The following is a 22,667-nucleotide window of genomic DNA, read 5'->3' on the forward strand; positions in this document are numbered from 1 at the left end:
ACAACAACAGTTCCTGCTCTCTGTACTGACAACAACAGTTCCTGCTCTCTGTACTGACAACAACAGTTCCTGCTCTCTGTACTGACAACAACAGTTCCTGCTCTCTGTACTGACAACAACAGTTCCTGCTCTCTGTACTGACAACAACAGTTCCTGCTCTCTGTACTGACAACAACACTTCCTGCTCTCTGTACTCTGACAACAACAGTTCCTGCTCTCTGTACTGACAACAACAGTTCCTGCTCTTTGTACTGACAACAACACTTCCTGCTCTCTGTACTCTGACAACAACACTTCCTGCTCTCTGTACTCTGACAACAACAGTTCCTGCTCTCTGTACTCTGACAACAACAGTTCCTGCTCTCTGTACTCTGAAAACAACAGTTCCTGCTCTCTGTACTGACAACAACAGTTCCTGCTCTCTGTACTCTGACAACAACAGTTCCTGCTCTATGTACTGACAACAACAGTTCCTGCTCTTTGTACTGACAACAACAGTTCCTGCTCTCTGTACTCTGACAACAACAGTTCCTGCTCTATGTACTCTGACAACAACAGTTCCTGCTCTCTGTACTCTGACAACAACAGTTCCTGCTCTATGTACTCTGACAACAACAGTTCCTGCTCTCTGTACTCTGACAACAACAGTTCCTGCTCTCTGTACTCTGACAACAACAGTTCCTGCTCTCTGTACTGACAACAACAGTTCCTGCTCTCTGTACTGACAACAACAGTTCCTGCTCTCTGTACTCTGACAACAACAGTTCCTGCTCTCTGTACTCTGACAAAAACAGTTCCTGCTCTCTGTACTCTGACAACAACAGTTCCTGCTCTCTGTACTCTGACAACAACAGTTCCTGCTCTATGTACTCTGACAAAAAACAGTTCCTGCTCTCTGTATTCTGACAACAACAGTTCCTGCTCTATGTACTGACAACAACAGTTCCTGCTCTCTGTACTGACAACAACAGTTCCTGCTCTCTGTACTGACAACAACAGTTCCTGCTCTCTGTACTGACAACAACAGTTCCTGCTCTCTGTACTGACAACAACAGTTCCTGCTCTCTGTACTGACAACAACAGTTCCTGCTCTCTGTACTCTGACAACAACACTTCCTGCTCTCTGTACTGACAACAACAGTTCCTGCTCTCTGTACTGACAACAACACTTCCTGCTCTCTGTACTCTGACAACAACAGTTCCTGCTCTCTGTACTCTGACAACAACACTTCCTGCTCTCTGTACTGACAACAACAGTTCCTGCTCTCTGTACTGACAACAACACTTCCTGCTCTCTGTACTCTGACAACAACAGTTCCTGCTCTCTGTACTCTGACAACAACAGTTCCTGCTCTCTGTACTCTGACAACAACAGTTACTGCTCTCTGTACTCTGACAACAACAGTTCCTGCTCTTTGTACTGACAACAACAGTTCCTGCTCTCTGTACTCTGACAACAACAGTTCCTGCTCTCTGTACTGACAACAACAGTTCCTGCTCTCTGTACTCTGACAACAACAGTTCCTGCTCTATGTACTCTGACAACAACAGTTCCTGCTCTCTGTACTCTGACAACAACAGTTCCTGCTCTCTGACTGACAACAACAGTTCCTGCTCTCTGTACTCTGACAACAACAGTTCCTGCTCTCTGTACTCTGACAACAACAGTTCCTGCTCTCTGACTGACAACAACAGTTCCTGGTCTCTGTACTCTGACAACAACAGTTCCTGCTCTCTGTACTCTGACAACAACAGTTCCTGCTCTCTGTACTCTGACAAAAACAGTTCCTGCTCTCTGTACTCTGACAACAACAGTTCCTGCTCTATGTACTCTCACAACAACAGTTCCTGCTCTATGTACTCTGACAACAACAGTTCCTGCTCTATGTACTCTGACAACAACAGCTCCTGCTCTCTGTACTGACAACAACAGTTCCTGCTCTGTGTACTGAGAACAACAGTTCCTGCTCTGTGTACTGACAACAACAGTTCCTGCTCTCTGTACTCTGACAACAACAGTTCCTGCTCTCTGTACTGACAACAACAGTTCCTGCTCTCTGTACTGACAACAACAGTTCCTGCTCTCTGTACTCTGACAACAACAGTTCCTGCTCTCTGTACTGACAACAACAGTTCCTGCTCTCTGTACTGACAACAACAGTTCCTGCTCTCTGTACTCTGACAACAACAGTTCCTGCTCTCTGTACTGACAACAACAGTTCCTGCTCTCTGTACTGACAACAACAGTTCCTGCTCTCTGTACTCTGACAACAACAGTTCCTGCTCTCTGTACTCTGACAACAACAGTTCCTGCTCTCTGTACTCTGACAACAACAGTTCCTGCTCTCTGTACTCTGACAACAACAGTTCCTGCTCTCTGTACTCTGACAACAACAGTTCCTGCTCTCTGTACTCTGACAACAACAGTTCCTGCTCTCTGTACTCTGACAACAACAGTTCCTGCTCTCTGTACTGACAACAACAGTTCCTGCTCTCTGTACTGACAACAACAGTTCCTGCTCTCTGTACTCTGACAACAACAGTTCCTGCTCTCTGTACTCTGACAACAACAGTTCCTGCTCTCTGTACTCTGACAACAACAGTTCCTGCTCTCTGTACTCTGACAACAACAGTTCCTGCTCTCTGTACTGACAACAACAGTTCCTGCTCTCTGTACTGACAACAACAGTTCCTACTCTCTGTACTCTGACAACAACAGTTCCTGCTCTCTGTACTCTGACAACAACAGTTCCTGCTCTCTGTACTCTGACAACAACAGTTCCTGCTCTCTGTACTGACAACAACAGTTCCTGCTCTCTGTACTCTGACAACAACAGTTCCTACTCTATGTACTCTGACAACAACAGTTCCTGCTCTCTGTACTGACAACAACAGTTCCTGCTCTCTGTACTCTGACAACAACAGTTCCTGCTCTATGTACTCTGACAACAACAGTTCCTGCTCTCTGTACTGACAACAACAGTTCCTGCTCTCTGTACTGACAACAACAGTTCCTGCTCTCTGTACTCTGACAACAACAGTTCCTGCTCTCTGTACTCTGACAACAACAGTTCCTGCTCTCTGTACTGACAACAACAGTTCCTGCTCTCTGTACTGACAACAACAGTTCCTGCTCTCTGTACTGACAACAACAGTTCCTGCTCTCTGTACTCTGACAACAACACTTCCTGCTCTCTGTACTCTGACAACAACAGTTCCTGCTCTCTGTACTCTGACAACAACAGTTCCTGCTCTCTGTACTCTGACAACAACAGTTCCTGCTCTCTGTACTCTGACAACAACAGTTCCTGCTCTCTGTACTCTGACAACAACAGTTCCTGCTCTCTGTACTCTGACAACAACAGTTCCTGCTCTCTGTACTCTGACAACAACAGTTCCTGCTCTCTGTACTGACAACAACAGTTCCTGCTCTCTGTACTCTGACAACAACAGTTCCTGCTCTCTGTACTGACAACAACAGTTCCTGCTCTCTGTACTGACAACAACAGTTCCTGCTCTATGTACTCTGACAACAACAGTTCCTGCTCTATGTACTCTGACAACAACAGTTCCTGCTCTCTGTACTCTGACAACAACAGTTCCTGCTCTCTGTACTGACAACAACAGTTCCTGCTCTCTGTACTCTGACAACAACAGTTCCTGCTCTCTGTACTCTGACAACAACAGTTCCTGCTCTCTGTACTGACAACAACAGTTCCTGCTCTCTGTACTGACAACAACAGTTACTGCTCTCTGTACTCTGACAACAACAGTTACTGCTCTCTGTACTCTGACAACAAAAGTTCCTGCTCTCTGTACTGACAACAACAGTTCCTGCTCTCTGTACTCTGACAACAACAGTTCCTGCTCTATGTACTCTGACAACAACAGTTCCTGCTCTCTGTACTGACAACAACAGTTCCTGCTCTCTGTACTGACAACAACAGTTCCTGCTCTCTGTACTGACAACAACAGTTCCTGCTCTATGTACTGACAACAACAGTTCCTGCTCTCTGTACTCTGACAACAACAGTTCCTGCTCTATGTACTCTGACAACAACAGTTCCTGCTCTCTGTACTGACAACAACAGTTCCTGCTCTCTGTACTGACAACAACAGTTCCTGCTCTCTGTACTGACAACAACAGTTCCTACTCTCTGTACTCTGACAACAACAGTTCCTACTCTCTGTACTGACAACAACAGTTCCTGCTCTCTGTACTGACAACAACAGTTCCTGCTCTCTGTACTCTGACAACAACAGTTCCTGCTCTCTGTACTCTGACAACAACAGTTCCTGCTCTCTGTACTCTGACAACAACAGTTCCTGCTCTCTGTACTCTGACAACAACAGTTCCTGCTCTCTGTACTCTGACAACAACAGTTCCTGCTCTCTGTACTCTGACAACAACAGTTCCTGCTCTATGTACTCTGACAACAACAGTTCCTGCTCTATGTACTCTGACAACAACAGTTCCTGCTCTATGTACTCTGACAACAACAGTTCCTGCTCTCTGTACTGACAACAACAGTTCCTGCTCTCTGTATTCTGACAACAACAGTTCCTACTCTCTGTACTCTGACAACAACAGTTCCTGCTCTCTGTACTCTGACAACAACAGTTCCTGCTCTCTGTATTCTGACAACAACAGTTCCTGCTCTATGTACTCTGACAACAACAGTTCCTGCTCTCTGTACTGACAACAACAGTTCCTGCTCTCTGTACTCTGACAACAACAGTTCCTGCTCTCTGTATTCTGACAACAACAGTTCCTGCTCTATGTACTCTGACAACAACAGTTCCTGCTCTCTGTATTCTGACAACAACAGTTCCTGCTCTCTGTACTGACAACAACAGTTCCTGCTCTCTGTACTGACAACAACAGTTCCTGCTCTCTGTACTGACAACAACAGTTCCTGCTCTCTGTACTGACAACAACAGTTCCTGCTCTCTGTACTGACAACAACAGTTCCTGCTCTCTGTACTGACAACAACACTTCCTGCTCTCTGTACTCTGACAACAACAGTTCCTGCTCTCTGTACTGACAACAACAGTTCCTGCTCTTTGTACTGACAACAACAGTTCCTGCTCTCTGTACTCTGACAACAACAGTTCCTGCTCTCTGTACTGACAACAACAGTTCCTGCTCTCTGTACTGACAACAACAGTTCCTGCTCTCTGTACTCTGACAACAACAGTTCCTACTCTCTGTACTCTGACAACAACAGTTCCTGCTCTCTGTACTCTGACAACAACAGTTCCTGCTCTCTGTATTCTGACAACAACAGTTCCTGCTCTATGTACTCTGACAACAACAGTTCCTGCTCTCTGTATTCTGACAACAACAGTTCCTGCTCTCTGTACTCTGACAACAACAGTTCCTGCTCTCTGTACTGACAACAACAGTTCCTGCTCTCTGTACTGACAACAACAGTTCCTGCTCTCTGTACTGACAACAACAGTTCCTGCTCTCTGTACTGACAACAACAGTTCCTGCTCTCTGTACTGACAACAACACTTCCTGCTCTCTGTACTCTGACAACAACAGTTCCTGCTCTCTGTACTGACAACAACAGTTCCTGCTCTTTGTACTGACAACAACAGTTCCTGCTCTCTGTACTCTGACAACAACAGTTCCTGCTCTCTGTACTCTGACAACAACAGTTCCTGCTCTCTGTACTCTGACAACAACAGTTCCTGCTCTCTTTACTCTGACAACAACAGTTCCTGCTCTCTGTACTCTGACAACAACAGTTCCTGCTCTATGTACTGACAACAACAGTTCCTGCTCTTTGTACTGACAACAACAGTTCCTGCTCTCTGTACTCTGACAACAACAGTTCCTGCTCTCTGTACTCTGACAACAACAGTTCCTGCTCTCTGTACTCTGACAACAACAGTTCCTGCTCTCTGTACTCTGACAACAACAGTTCCTGCTCTCTGTACTCTGACAACAACAGTTCCTGCTCTCTGTACTCTGACAACAACAGTTCCTGCTCTCTGTACTCTGACAACAACAGTTCCTGCTCTCTGTACTCTGACAACAACAGTTCCTGCTCTCTGTACTGACAACAACAGTTCCTGCTCTCTGTACTGACAACAACAGTTCCTGCTCTCTGTACTCTGACAACAACAGTTCCTGCTCTCTGTACTGACAACAACAGTTCCTGCTCTCTGTACTGACAACAACAGTTCCTGCTCTATGTACTCTGACAACAACAGTTCCTGCTCTCTGTACTCTGACAACAACAGTTCCTGCTCTCTGTACTGACAACAACAGTTCCTGCTCTCTGTACTCTGACAACAACAGTTCCTGCTCTCTGTACTCTGACAACAACAGTTCCTGCTCTCTGTACTGACAACAACAGTTACTGCTCTCTGTACTGACAACAACAGTTACTGCTCTCTGTACTCTGACAACAACAGTTACTGCTCTCTGTACTCTGACAACAACAGTTCCTGCTCTCTGTATTCTGACAACAACAGTTCCTGCTCTATGTACTCTGACAACAACAGTTCCTGCTCTCTGTATTCTGACAACAACAGTTCCTGCTCTCTGTACTGACAACAACAGTTCCTGCTCTCTGTACTGACAACAACAGTTCCTGCTCTCTGTACTGACAACAACAGTTCCTGCTCTCTGTACTGACAACAACAGTTCCTGCTCTCTGTACTGACAACAACAGTTCCTGCTCTCTGTACTCTGACAACAACAGTTCCTGCTCTCTGTATTCTGACAACAACAGTTCCTGCTCTATGTACTCTGACAACAACAGTTCCTGCTCTCTGTATTCTGACAACAACAGTTCCTGCTCTCTGTACTCTGACAACAACAGTTCCTGCTCTCTGTACTGACAACAACAGTTCCTGCTCTCTGTACTGACAACAACAGTTCCTGCTCTCTGTACTGACAACAACAGTTCCTGCTCTCTGTACTGACAACAACAGTTCCTGCTCTCTGTACTGACAACAACACTTCCTGCTCTCTGTACTCTGACAACAACAGTTCCTGCTCTCTGTACTGACAACAACAGTTCCTGCTCTTTGTACTGACAACAACAGTTCCTGCTCTCTGTACTCTGACAACAACAGTTCCTGCTCTCTGTACTCTGACAACAACAGTTCCTGCTCTCTGTACTCTGACAACAACAGTTCCTGCTCTCTTTACTCTGACAACAACAGTTCCTGCTCTCTGTACTCTGACAACAACAGTTCCTGCTCTATGTACTGACAACAACAGTTCCTGCTCTTTGTACTGACAACAACAGTTCCTGCTCTCTGTACTCTGACAACAACAGTTCCTGCTCTCTGTACTCTGACAACAACAGTTCCTGCTCTCTGTACTCTGACAACAACAGTTCCTGCTCTCTGTACTCTGACAACAACAGTTCCTGCTCTCTGTACTCTGACAACAACAGTTCCTGCTCTCTGTACTCTGACAACAACAGTTCCTGCTCTATGTACTGACAACAACAGTTCCTGCTCTCTGTACTCTGACAACAACAGTTACTGCTCTCTGTACTCTGACAACAACAGTTACTGCTCTCTGTACTCTGACAACAAAAGTTCCTGCTCTCTGTACTGACAACAACAGTTCCTGCTCTATGTACTCTGACAACAACAGTTCCTGCTCTATGTACTCTGACAACAACAGTTCCTGCTCTCTGTACTGACAACAACAGTTCCTGCTCTCTGTACTGACAACAACAGTTCCTGCTCTCTGTACTCTGACAACAACACTTCCTGCTCTCTGTACTCTGACAACAACACTTCCTGCTCTCTGTACTCTGACAACAAAAGTTCCTGCTCTCTGTACTGACAACAACAGTTCCTGCTCTTTGTACTTACAACAACAGTTCCTGCTCTCTGTACTCTGACAACAACAGTTCCTGCTCTCTGTACTGACAACAACAGTTCCTGCTCTCTGTACTCTGACAACAACAGTTCCTGCTCTCTGTACTCTGACAACAACAGTTCCTGCTCTATGTACTGACAACAACAGTTCCTGCTCTTTGTACTGACAACAACAGTTCCTGCTCTCTGTACTCTGACAACAACAGTTCCTGCTCTCTGTACTCTGACAACAACAGTTCCTGCTCTCTGTACTGACAACAACAGTTCCTGCTCTCTGTACTCTGACAACAACAGTTCCTGCTCTCTGTACTCTGACAAAAACAGTTCCTGCTCTATGTACTGACAACAACAGTTCCTGCTCTCTGTACTGACAACAACAGTTCCTGCTCTCTGTACTGACAACAACAGTTCCTGCTCTCTGTACTGACAACAACAGTTCCTGCTCTCTGTACTCTGACAACAACACTTCCTGCTCTCTGTACTGACAACAACAGTTCCTGCTCTCTGTACTCTGACAACAACAGTTCCTGCTCTCTGTACTCTGACAACAACAGTTCCTACTCTCTGTACTCTGACAACAACAGTTCCTGCTCTATGTACTCTCACAACAACAGTTCCTGCTCTATGTACTCTGACAACAACAGTTCCTGCTCTATGGACTCTGACAACAACAGCTCCTGCTCTCTGTACTGACAACAACAGTTCCTGCTCTGTGTACTGACAACAACAGTTCCTGCTCTGTGTACTGACAACAACAGTTCCTGCTCTCTGTACTGACAACAACAGTTCCTGCTCTCTGTACTCTGACAACAACAGTTCCTGCTCTCTGTACTGACAACAACAGTTCCTGCTCTCTGTACTGACAACAACAGTTCCTGCTCTCTGTACTGACAACAACAGTTCCTGCTCTCTGTACTGACAACAACAGTTCCTGCTCTCTGTACTGACAACAACAGTTCCTGCTCTATGTACTCTGACAACAACAGTTCCTGCTCTCTGTACTGACAACAACAGTTCCTGCTCTCTGTACTCTGACAACAACAGTTCCTGCTCTCTGTACTCTGACAACAACAGTTCCTGCTCTCTGTACTCTGACAACAACAGTTCCTGCTCTCTGTACTCTGACAACAACAGTTCCTGCTCTCTGTACTGACAACAACAGTTCCTGCTCTCTGTACTCTGACAACAACAGTTCCTGCTCTCTGTACTCTGACAACAACAGTTCCTGCTCTCTGTACTCTGACAACAACAGTTCCTGCTCTCTGTACTGACAACAACAGTTCCTGCTCTCTGTACTCTGACAACAACAGTTCCTGCTCTCTGTACTCTGACAACAGTTCCTGCTCTCTGTACTGACAACAACAGTTCCTGCTCTCTGTACTGACAACAACAGATCCTGCTCTCTGTACTGACAACAACAGTTCCTGCTCTCTGTACTGACAACAACAGTTCCTGCTCTATGTACTCTGACAACAACAGTTCCTGCTCTATGTACTCTGACAACAACAGTTCCTGCTCTCTGTACTCTGACAACAACAGTTCCTGCTCTCTGTATTCTGACAACAACAGTTCCTGCTCTCTGTATTCTGACAACAACAGTTCCTGCTCTATGTACTCTGACAACAACAGTTCCTGCTCTCTGTACTCTGACAACAACAGTTCCTGCTCTCTGTATTCTGACAACAACAGTTCCTGCTCTCTGTACTCTGACAACAACAGTTCCTGCTCTCTGTACTGACAACAACAGTTCCTGCTCTCTGTACTGACAACAACAGTTCCTGCTCTCTGTACTGACAACAACAGTTCCTGCTCTCTGTACTGACAACAACAGTTCCTGCTCTCTGTACTGACAACAACAGTTCCTGCTCTCTGTACTCTGACAACAACAGTTCCTGCTCTCTGTACTCTGACAACAACAGTTACTGCTTTCTGTACTCTGACAACAACAGTTACTGCTCTCTGTACTGACAACAACAGTTCCTGCTCTATGTACTGACAACAACAGTTCCTGCTCTCTGTACTCTGACAACAACAGTTACTGCTTTCTGTACTCTGACAACAACAGTTACTGCTCTCTGTACTCTGACAACAAAAGTTCCTGCTCTCTGTACTGACAACAACAGTTCCTGCTCTATGTACTCTGACAACAACAGTTCCTGCTCTATGTACTCTGACAACAACAGTTCCTGCTCTCTGTACTGACAACAACAGTTACTGCTCTCTGTACTGACAACAACAGTTCCTGCTCTCTGTACTCTGACAACAACAGCTCCTGCTCTATGTACTCTGACAACAACAGTTCCTGCTCTATGTACTCTGACAACAACAGTTCCTGCTCTCTGTACTCTGACAACAACAGTTCCTGCTCTATGTACTCTGACAACAACAGTTCCTGCTCTATGTACTCTGACAACAACAGTTTCTGCTCTATGTACTCTGACAACAACAGTTCCTGCTCTCTGTACTGACAACAACAGTTCCTGCTCTCTGTACTCAGACAACAACAGTTCCTGCTCTCTGTACTGACAACAACAGTTCCTGCTCTCTGTACTGACAACAACAGTTCCTGCTCTCTGTACTCTGACAACAACAGTTCATGCTCTCTGTACTCTGACAACAACAGTTCCTGCTCTGTGTACTGACAACAACAGTTCCTGCTCTGTGTACTGACAACAACAGTTCCTGCTCTCTGTACTCTGACAACAACAGTTCCTGCTCTATGTACTCTGACAACAACAGTTACTGCTCTCTGTACTCTGACAACAACAGTTCCTGCTCTCCGTACTGACAACAACAGTTCCTACTCTCTGTACTCTGACAACAACAGTTCCTGCTCTCTGTACTCTGACAACAACAGTTCCTACTCTCTGTACTCTGACAACAACAGTTCCTGCTCTCCGTACTGACAACAACAGTTCCTGCTCTCTGTACTCTGACAACAACAGTTCCTGCTCTCCGTACTGACAACAACAGTTCCTGCTCTCTGTACTGACAACAACAGTTCCTGCTCTCTGTACTGACAACAACAGTTCCTGCTCTCTGTACTGACAACAACAGTTCCTGCTCTCTGTACTGACAACAACAGTTCCTGCTCTCTGTACTCTGACAACAACAGCTCCTGCTCTCTGTACTCTGACAACAACAGTTCCTGCTCTCTGTACTCTGACAACAACAGTTCCTGCTCTCTGTATTCTGACAACAACAGTTCCTGCTCTCTGTACTCTGACAACAACAGTTCCTGCTCTCTGTACTGACAACAACAGTTCCTGCTCTCTGTACTGACAACAACAGTTCCTGCTCTCTGTACTGACAACAACAGTTCCTGCTCTCTGTACTCTGACAACAACAGTTCCTGCTCTCTGTACTGACAACAACAGTTCCTGCTCTCTGTACTCTGACAACAACAGTTCCTGCTCTATGTACTGACAACAACAGTTCCTGCTCTCTGTACTCTGACAACAACAGTTCCTGCTCTATGTACTGACAACAACAGTTCCTGCTCTCTGTACTCTGACAACAACAGTTCCTGCTCTCTGTACTCTGACAACAACAGTTCCTGCTCTCTGTACTCTGACAACAACAGTTCCTGCTCTCTGTACTGACAACAACAGTTCCTGCTCTCTGTACTCTGACAACAACAGTTCCTGCTCTATGTACTCTGACAACAACAGTTCCTGCTCTCTGTACTGACAACAACAGTTCCTGCTCTCTGTACTGACAACAACAGTTCCTGCTCTCTGTACTGACAACAACAGTTCCTGCTCTCTGTACTCTGACAACAACAGTTCCTGCTCTCTGTACTCTGACAAAAACAGTTCCTGCTCTCTGTACTGACAACAACAGTTCCTGCTCTCTGTACTGACAACAACAGTTCCTGCTCTCTGTACTCTGACAACAACAGTTCCTGCTCTCTGTACTGACAACAACAGTTCCTGCTCTCTGTACTGACAACAACAGTTCCTGCTCTCTGTACTCTGACAACAACACTTCCTACTCTCTGTACTCTGACAACAACAGTTCCTGCTCTCTGTACTCTGACAACAACAGTTCCTGCTCTCTGTACTCTGACAACAACAGTTCCTGCTCTCTGTACTCTGACAACAACAGTTCCTGCTCTCTGTACTCTGACAACAACAGTTCCTGCTCTCTGTACTCTGACAACAACAGTTCCTGCTCTCTGTACTGACAACAACAGTTCCTGCTCTATGTACTCTGACAACAACAGTTCCTGCTCTCTGTACTGACAACAACAGTTCCTGCTCTATGTACTCTGACAACAACAGTTCCTGCTCTCTGTACTCTGACAACAACAGTTCCTGCTCTCTGTACTGACAACAACAGTTCCTGCTCTCTGTACTGACAACAACAGTTCCTGCTCTCTGTACTCTGACAACAACAGTTCCTGCTCTCTGTACTGACAACAACAGTTCCTGCTCTCTGTACTGACAACAACAGTTCCTGCTCTCTGTACTCTGACAACAACAGTTCCTGCTCTCTGTACTCTGACAACAACAGTTCCTGCTCTCTGTACTCTGACAACAACAGTTCCTGCTCTCTGTACTCTGACAACAACAGTTCCTGCTCTCTGTACTGACAACAACAGTTCCTGCTCTATGTACTCTCACAACAACCTCGAGGTTCTAAGAGTCTGGGGCTCTATTGTCAAGTCACATTGGTGCAGGTTTGCTAATGTGGGCTAGACAGACTTCCTTGAGTCACCACCAGTGCTAACTAAACCTGCTTGGCAGTCAGTTTTCTGTCTGCAGTGACATGTTCACTGTCCTGAAAACAGTGCTAAAGTGCATATATTATGATGGCTGTTGGGTCACACAACATTTTTTCTGGAGGCAAGCCGAAGTTCAGAGTAGAAGTCTACGCCCCTTCGTCAGTGATTGGTCAACAGTAGGGATTCTTCAATAAAGATTTTGTTGTCATTTAACGAGAGACGACCCGTTTTCATGACAATTTTTTAATTGAAAAATACTGCACCAAACATCTTAGTTAGATGTAAAATTGCGCAACTAGGCACGTTCACGCAGATGAGCAGGGACCCTTGGCATCTTTCTTTTGGTGTTTTTCAGAGTCAGTAGAAAAGCCTCCTTAGTGTCCTAAGTTTTCATAACTTAGGACATAACTTTGGCCTACTCTTTGGCAAAAACGTCAAAATGAATTTCAGATTTATTGAGTTATTTTGGATTAATTCTGATTATTTTTAGGAAGTTTCAACTGGCTACAGTGTCTCAAAATGGACAAACAGTACAATTGCCTTTGTTTTCTAATTTTTCAAGCGAAGGACTTTTTAAGTAAGTTTGCGAATACAACTCATTCGGTTCGGCTGGCGGAGTTGGGCTAGGCGCCAGCTGAACTGAAGCATGCTGACGCCTTTATGGAGGAGCTGAGCAGTGGGTGGGTGGGTGACCTCATGCAGGGCTGCTGAGGCAGAGGCGCCGGCCCGGGGGCCATGCATACTTTAATGAGTCCTTTCACGGCTGAGAGATCAAGTGGGACTGGAGCCCAACCCAAGCATAACCACCTCACCTCGAAACAGCGCACACAGAGAGGCCAGGCACGATGCTAACCACTTAAACATTCATCCTAAACTATCCCTGGCTGGTCTGAATAACTGGAGGAATGAACAACTATCAGTATCCAGTCGCCTGTCTGAAATCTGCTCAGGTTTTTGTGGCTTAAATCCCTATTGAGATGTTATAACCCCTCTGAGCAGAGCACAGAGATGAGTGCCTGACCTATGTTAAAAGATCTGTGACAATGTCGTTACATATCTCATGAATTCTGCAGATTATTACATTACTATATGGACATTCCTTTTTTACTACATCATCAAATGAGGTCAGTAAATGCATGTCAAATTGTTATAATACAATTGTAAATAAAATACATTTCTTACAACAAATGATATATCATCACCAAAGAGGCTGTGACTTTTACCCTGCTCTGCTGTTTGTTCTAGTGGTGTTGGTAACGCTAACATAAAACAACAATAACATGCCATCGCCGTCAAGGGCAACTCTGTCTATCAAAGCAAATATTCCTCACAGTTACTGTAGCAGTGGAAACAATGAATCACTGGTGTAGGGGGTTGGACACACACACACACACACACAGATAAACGGAATAAAGTTTAATTATGTCTGCATTACTGCACAGAAAGACAGGAAGGATAGAGAATGTGAGCTCACCATACTATAAACAAACTGACTCAATGTAGACTGTAGAGGATTGAAACTGAGAAGCAAATGTCTCCCTGGGTACATCAGAACACACTCCAGGCGGTCCTTGCTGCCCTGAGGAAACAACCTGTGTTTACAACAGCCAGCCAGCCAGCCAGCCAGCCAGCCAGCCTGCCATGCCTGCCTGCCTGCCTGCCTGCCCGCCCGCCCAGTGTGTTTATTCCCCTACCCAGTGTGTTTATTCCCTTAGCCAGTGTGTTTATTCCCTTAGCCAGTGTGTTTATTCCCCTACCCAGTGTGTTTATTCCCTTACCCAGTGTATTTATTCCCCTACCCAGTGTGTTTATTCCCTTACCCAGTGTGTTTATTCCCCTACCCAGTGTGTTTATTCCCCTACCTAGTGTGTTTATAACCTTACCCAGTGTGTTTATTCCCCTACTCAGTGTGTTTATTCCCCTACCCAGTGTGTTTATTCCCTTACCCAGTGTGTTTATTCCCCTACCCAGTGTGTTTATTCCCCTACCCAGTGTGTTTATAACCTTACCCAGTGTGTTTATTCCGCTAACCAGTGTGTTTATTCCCTTAGCCAGTGTATTTATTCCCTTACCCAGTGTGTTTATTCCCCTATCCAGTGTGTTTATTCCCTTAGCCAGTGTGTTTATTCCCCTACCCAGTGTGTTTATTCCCCTACCCAGTGTGTTTATTCCCTTACCCAGTGTGTTTATTCCCCTACCCAGTGTGTTTATTCCCCTACCCAGTGTGTTTATTCCCTTACCCCGCGTGTTTATTCCCCTACCCAGTGTGTTTATTCCCTTAGCCAGTGTGTTTATAACCTTACCCAGTGTGTTTATTCCCCTACCCAGTGTGTTTATTCCCTTAGCCAGTGTGTTTATTCCCTTAGCCAGTGTGTTTATTCCCTTAGCCAGTGTGTTTATTCCCCTACCCAGTGTGTTTATTCCCCTACCCAGTGTGTTTATTCCCCTATCCAGTGTGTTTATTCCCTTACCCAGTGTGTTTATTCCCCTATCCATTGTGTTTATTCCCTTAGCCAGTGTGTTTATTCCCTTAGCCAGTGTGTTTATTCCCTTAGCCAGTGTGTTTATTCCCCTACCCAGTGTGTTTATTCCCCTACCCAGTGTGTTTATTCCCCTACCCAGTGTGTTTATTCCCTTACCCAGTGTGTTTATTCCCCTACCCAGTGTGTTTATTCCCTTACCCAGTGTGTTAATTCCCCTACCCAGTGTGTTTATTCCCTTACCCAGTGTGTTTATTCCCCTACCCAGTGTGTTTATTCCCTTACCCAGTGTGTTTATTCCCTTACCCAGTGTGTTTATAACCTTACCCAGTGTGTTTATTCCCTTACCCAGTGTGTTTATTCCCTTACCCAGTGTGTTAATTCCCTTACCCAGTGTGTTAATTCCCTTACCCAGTGTGTTTATTCCCCTACCCAGTGTGTTTATTCCCTTACCCAGTGTGTTTATTCCCCTACCCAGTGTGTTTATTCCCCTACCCAGTGTGTTTATTCCCCTACCCAGTGTGTTTATTCCCCTACCCAGTGTGTTTATTCCCCTACCCAGTGTGTTTATTCCCCTACCCAGTGTGTTTATAACCTTACCCAGTGTGTTTAAAACCTTACCCAGTGTGTTTATTCTGGTGTGTACAGTATGTCCAAGCTCTACTGTTCGTGTGTACAGTATGTCCATGTGGCTGAACTGGGGATTGTTGCTGAGCAGGTCCATATGAGATCCTCTCTCAGCTGTACGTCTCCTGAGCACTCTATAAGTTCAGCCATTCACAATGAATTTGGAAAAACACATAGTTTACTGATAACTCCCCCGATGAGAAATCCCCACATTGAAATCCCTAACATTTCCAGCCTCAATGACAGAGAGAAGATGAGAAGGAGAGACGGGTTGAGAGAGAGAAGGAGAGATTGGTAGAGAGAGAGATGAAGAGACGGGTCGAGGGAGAGAAGGAGAGACGGGTAGAGGGAGAGAAGGAGAGACGGGTTGAGAGAGAGAAGGAGAGATTGGTAGAGAGAGAGATGAAGAGACGGGTCGAGGGAAAGAAGGAGAGATGGGTCGAGGGAGAGAAGGAGAGACGGGTAGAGAGAGAGGAGAGACTGGTCGAGGGAGAGAAGGAGAGACAGGTAGAGTGAGAGAAGGAGAGACGGGTCGAGAGAGAGAAGGAGAGACGGGTCGAGGGAGAGAAGGAGAGACAGGTCGAGGGAGAGAAGGAGAGACGGGTCGAGGGAGAGAAGGAGAGATGGGTCGAGGGAGAGAAGGAGAGACGGGTCGAGGGAGAGAAGAAGAGAAGTGTCGAGGAAGACAGGGAGAGTAAAATTCATGTTGATGTAGCTAGACAGACTGTCCCTCCCTGTGGCAAGGTGGAGGGGGACAGGGGACTCTTCTGTCCATGACAGGGGAAGGCCCCTGCTCTGACAGCTGAGATGTCAGTGTCACTCTCCACAAGCCTCCGCTTGACACATCCAGACTAACATTACCACCACAGAGGAAACACAAAACCCCAGCCATGGTGGCAGACAGGCAGCAGGCAGGCAACATCCACCGTGTCTACCCAGCATCCCTGGTTCATGGAGAAAAGAGACTAGACTGATGACCACCGTAGTGGAGAGAAGGAAAGACGGGTAGAGGGAGAGAAGGAGAGACGGGTTGAGAGAGAGAAGGAGAGATTGGTAGAGAGAGAGAAGGAGAGATGGGTCGAGGGAGAGAAGGAGAGACGGGTAGAGAGAGAGGAGAGACTGGTCGAGGGAGAGAAGGAGAGACGGGTCGAGGGAGAGAAGGAGAGACGGGTCGAGGGAGAGAAGGAGAGACGGGTCGAGGGAGAGAAGAAGAGAAGTGTCGAGGAAGACAGGGAGAGTAAAATTCATGTTGATGTAGCTAGACAGACTGTCCCTCCCTGTGGCAAGGTGGAGGGGGACAGGGGACTCTTCTGTCCATGACAGGGGAAGGCCCCTGCTCTGACAGCTGAGATGTCAGTGTCACTCTCCACAAGCCTCCGCTTGACACATCCAGACTAACATTACCACCACAGAGGAAACACAAAACCCCAGCCATGGTGGCAGACAGGCAGCAGGCAGGCAACATCCACCGTGTCTACCCAGCATCCCTGGTTCATGGAGAAAAGAGACTAGACTGATGACCACCGTAGTGGTGTATACTAGTATATGTGGTACTCGAGTAGTGTATAGCAGCATAGTATGCTTTAGTGGACTGATGACAATAGTTGGGTACTACAGTTCAGTATATGTTTCTAATGGAAGAGTCCCATCATGAGGCAATGAATTGCAGCTGCTGTTGCAGTCACATACTATATGAAGCATTCAGAACAGCAGCCCCAGATCCTCCCTGTTTAATCTCATTAAAACAGGTGGGAATTCATTCAAATCATTCTGTGCTGTGTTTGCTGGGTCATCTCAGGAATAGCTTATCCTTTACGGAGAACAACTGCACGAGTCTCTGCCCTCTGCTCCACTCTCCAAGGATGTGTCCCATATGGCACCCTATTCCATATATAGTGCACTACTTTTGACCAGGACGCATAGGGTTTTGGTTGAAAGTAGTGTACTAAATATGCAATAGGATGCCATTTGGGAGACAGCCCCAGTCTCCAATCAAGATGCTGCTGCTGTAGTTAATAGCCCGCCTTAAGCCAATCAGATCCACCCCAAAACGTTCAACCATCTGAACCGAGAGAAGGAGCCGACCTTCCCTGAACTTGACATTTATGACTAAAATATGGATGTTGCCGTAGTTTAAACTGTCTGCAGAGATGGCTGCGGCTGCTGCTGAGTGAACTCCCGTGATATTGGCTCAATATTGTAGGTTTGATGTGGGACTGGTGACAGCTGGGGCTGTTAAACTCTGAATCATTTTGGTCACCCTCCAAGAGTTTGATAATAATGTGCAAATAGGAAGTAAAAAGAGGGCAAGAGTTAAAAAGGTGAAAACCTATCGCTTGCATTTTGAAATTGCAAGTATTACCAGACCAAAGGTTTGTGCACACACTGATTAAATAAACTTTACATATACCTATTACCGTCCTATCACTAGAGGAGTGACTGTACTGTTAATGACATGGATGGGGTGCTACATAGAATATCAGGATACTACATAGATGCTACATAGGTGCTACATAGAATAACAGAATACCACATAGATGCTACATAGGTGCTACATAGAATATCAGGATACTACATAGAATATCAGGATACTACATAGATGCTACATAGGTGCTACATAGAATATCAGGATACTACATAGGTGCTACATAGACTATCAGAATACTACATAGATGCTACATAGACAAGCAAATAGGTGCTACATAGAATACTGCATAGGTACTACAGAATCCTCCCAGATGCTACTAAGAATACTACATAGTATATGATAATACTTTAAATAGCTGCTACAAAGGTGCTACATAGAATAATACATTGATACTACATAGATGCTACATAGAATACTACAATGATACTACATAGATGCTACATAGAATGCTCACTCCACTGTGTCCTCCCAGCTGCACCAGCGATGCTGGTCCAGTTCCTTCATGTCCAGTCTGAATTTCCCCAGACAGAACTCCTCGATGACGTACTCATAGGTCCCGCTGCACGCCATCACCGACACAGACTGGCATACTGGGTAGGAGAGAGAGAGAGAGAACAGGGTTAGAATAGCAGTAAACTTGCCTTTTTAAACTTCAAATACACACATTTTAATTTTCCTGCAAGTTTTCCTGCAACAGGGTGATCAAATTAGGATCCTACATCTGTATATGTTCTATATTAAACAGAGGACAACCATTAACATTATATCTCTGAGATCCAACAGAGCACTGTTGGATCTCTCCTGACAAGGTGCTGGCAGTTTAAAACGTAATGCTGGAGTTCCTGTGGAAAGCAGCAGAGCGGTGGCTTTGAAAGGTTTTCTAAGTGCTGTTTACACCCTACAGCAGGTGGTGGTCGTTTCTCACTGTTTGACAAGGCTGGCTGGATTGGGAAATTGCTTTAAAAACTGTTAGAAGGGCACAAATACACTCTCAACTCCAAGCAGCATAGCATCATAGAGCATTACTGCCCCAGGGCTCAGAGCAGGGAAAAGAACACTGTATTAGAGGTTCAGAGAGATATCTAAACGGTAGGGGAGGAATTTAACAAATTGGCCAGTTCAGGGCCAGCCCAAACTGAACCTCTGGCCCAAACTGAACCTCTGGGGGGAGTAGAAACTACACACTGGGCACACACTGGTTGAACTAACATTGTTTCCACTTCATTTCAATTAAATTACACTGAACCAACGTGGAATAGACATTGAATTGTGCCCTACCTACTGTGCCCAGTGGGTAGGGCTGGGACGACACCAGTATTGTGATATTAGTTAGTTAGTACCGTGGCAAGCAAACTTCTTAATGAAAACAGCCCTAATGTTGGTAACAAACATCATTATGTTGTGCTAGAGCACAATATTCTACATACAGCAGGTTTTTAAAGGATCCAAGATTTTGGTCTGCTTTGTGTTTTCATTTTTGCCATGGAAAAAATATTGCAATACATCAATATCCTCACAGCCCTTGTAGAAACATAGGGCAAAATGATGGATGCTGGCTAAAAATATTCATTTGGTCTCTCAAGCAGCCAACTCCATGACATACTGTTAGCTGGCTCCTAAGAAAGATTCATTAATCTACTGTTAAAATAGTATTAATTTGTTTAGAATACTTCAAGAGAACCCTGTTATTGTCAACAGAGAATGCTTAAAAATCTCCCACTTCAGATATATTTTCTGGAGTAGAAATTAATAATTCCCACCACACTTTCACAGAAAGACATCAAGCTCTTTCATGACTTGTTCTCCATGATGTTCTATTGTCCTCTGTGTGTAAGCTGTCTCAGTACTGGCGACCCAGTCTCTAGTCTGGGGGGGGGGCATTTTCAGCCTTTTATCAATGAAGACAAACTTGTTACTTTAAGTTGACGCGGCTAATGCTGAAACGCATTGACACCAGCTGGGGGTACTGACAGCAGAGTGCGAAGCTGGCATAGCACAGTGTGTACAGGAGAAAGAAAGAAAAAAGAGAGAGAAAGAGTGGAGAGAGAGAACAATGAAGACTTCTCTAATTAACGCTGACAGACTGGGTTTAGTAAGCAACACCTTTTCAAATGGCGACAGTATGACTCACCAGCCAATGCTCTTATCACATATTTTTGTTCTTTCTCTCCCCTCTCTCTATCTCTCCCTTCCTACCTGTCTCTAGCTACATCTCTCCATCAATTGTATTCTGGCAGCTACTCTAAGTGTCATGAGGAAAGATTGACAGATCACCATGGGTAATCAACCTCTCGTCTGAACTTTCTGGCCCTCAGATAGCATGATGGGTAATTGAAGCTCATTGCTAGTCAACATCAAGTATGTACCACATACAGACTGACAGGAGAGTAAGCGTGAAGAACAGACACGGGCTCACGACTGGCCCTCAGGTCCGGCCCTCTAAACCTGCCCTCACGTCTGGCCCTCACGACTGGCCCCAAAGAGGGAAACAATCAACAACAGATGATGAGAAAGAGAGAGGTTTTTGATTAAATGGTTTGTCAATGTCTTCCACACACACATACATTCATGCTACGCACACATATACAGAACCAGTCAAACGCTTGGACACACCTACTCATTCATGTGTTTTTCTTAATTTTTTACTATATTCTACATTGTAGAATAATAGTGAAGACATCAAAACTATGAAATAACATCATGTAGTAAAGAAAAAAGTGTTAAACACATCAAAATATATATTTATATTTGAGATTCTTCAAAGTAGCCACCCTTTGCCTTGATGACAGCTTTGCACACTCTTGGCATTCTCTCAACCAACTTTTTGAGGTAGTCACCTATCTCATGAAACCCTGGAGAATGTACAAGAGAAACCCTGGAACGTGTACTGTAGGTGTGTCCAAACTTTTGACTGGCATGCTACACAAACATCATGACTTATTCTACTAAACGTATATGTGTTACTGTAAATACTGAACACTTTAAACAGTTTGCTCTCCAAATCCCCCCCTTCCCCCAGATGTTTAATAGTGTACTGTAAATTGTTGACTTCCTCCCTGTATTTATCCTTCTGCCACATGTTTATTCTCTTCCGTTGACCTTCATCTTTACTTTATCTATTATTTCTTATTGTCGTCGCATTATCGAGACTGAACCTGCAAGTCAGCATTTCATTGGACTGGGTACGCCATGTGTATCATGGATATGACAAACTTGAACTTGAATTGGAACTTGAACTTGAATGGGTGTGTGTGACTTGTGTATTGGTGCGTGTAGCTGATGTAGTCCTGTATCTTTGAGTGTGAATGACCCATAAAACTGGAGGTAAACGGAGTGAGAAGGGGATGAGGACATGCCAGTATTAATAGTAAGAATGAGAAATAGACTTGTTTACAACCTCTAAAAAGTGTCCTGACATCAGACGACTACGTGCAGTGTTGCTGATAACCCACCAGATGATTATACAACACAGCAATGACAAAACCAGATTATGACCGTGATCCTCACTGCTGGTACTGTGCTCCCAAATTCAACAATGCAGTGACAACAAAACACTGTGCTTCACTATGGTTATAGAAATTGATTATACTGGGCCTACTGTCTTTTTTTAATACACAATCTCTTGGGATGAGTATTTCAACCTGAACTTTACTGCATTATTGGTGTTGATTTCACAAATGTTTGTCTTCATTTATCAAAGCCTACTTGGTAATTACCCTGGAAATAGCAACAACTTATATTAGAGAGAAAATGACCCGTTTGCAATCATCAACCATCAGCATTATCGATCAGATCTCTCTTTCGTTAAAGAACATGTTCGGAGTTGCTTCTCACCTCACAGAAATGTTACCAGAGGACCTTTAAGGTTACACTGTACTGTGTTGAGTGTGAAATCCCTGAATGGCTGTTCTAAGATGAACAGTGTTCTACGAACACCTAGAACCTGTGTCTATTGGAGGCATGGCCATAGAGGGACAAAGGTCTTCCTTCTTCACCTCGACTATTAAGAACAGAAAGATGCTATTTTACATGAGAACACACCCTGCCTGCAGCTAATTTAAACGGACGTGTAGTGTAAGACTCAGAAGGCAGTGAATACTGAGAGTGTTGTATTTATCAAATCTCCTCCATCCCCTTCCTCTGCCCAAGGCCTTTAGATTTCTTCAAAGCGTATTGCATATTCAAAGGCTGCATTATGCATACTGCATAGAGAGACCCCAGATTTGATCAAAACTAATACATGACATGGTGCTAAGGTTCTTGCCCTTAATCTGTGATGGTGTTCAGCAAAGGAAGAGAGGAAGCATGCTTACGAAATAAACACGTAAACAGGAAACTATTTTTACAGATAAAACATCCAAGCTGAGATTTGTGACAGAGGCTTGAGGACAGATTAGAGAAAGATTAAAACAGAGGAACAACGAAGTAAATCACATCTGATTCACCAATACATAATCAATTAGAGTAGAATAAAACAAGTTGTTTGAATAAACTTCCTATCATGGCCCACATTGTTGATTACTATTCAGTCTCTTCAAGAAAAATGTCCTG

At 44.8% G+C, this 22,667-nt stretch overlaps 1 protein-coding gene across 1 annotated transcript in view; it reads right to left on the reverse strand.

Moving 5' to 3' along the window:
- ramp1 (receptor activity modifying protein 1) overlaps positions 1-22,667 on the reverse strand; it is a 103,606-nt gene that overhangs the window by 40,170 nt on the left and 40,769 nt on the right. The window contains exon 2 of the mRNA XM_055871387.1: positions 18,571-18,706. Coding sequence (XP_055727362.1) covers positions 18,571-18,706 — 136 coding nt within the window. The remainder of the gene's footprint in view (positions 1-18,570; positions 18,707-22,667) is intronic.

Source organism: Salvelinus fontinalis, chromosome 19 (assembly GCF_029448725.1).
Source record: "Salvelinus fontinalis isolate EN_2023a chromosome 19, ASM2944872v1, whole genome shotgun sequence".
Lineage (NCBI taxonomy): Eukaryota > Metazoa > Chordata > Actinopteri > Salmoniformes > Salmonidae > Salvelinus > Salvelinus fontinalis.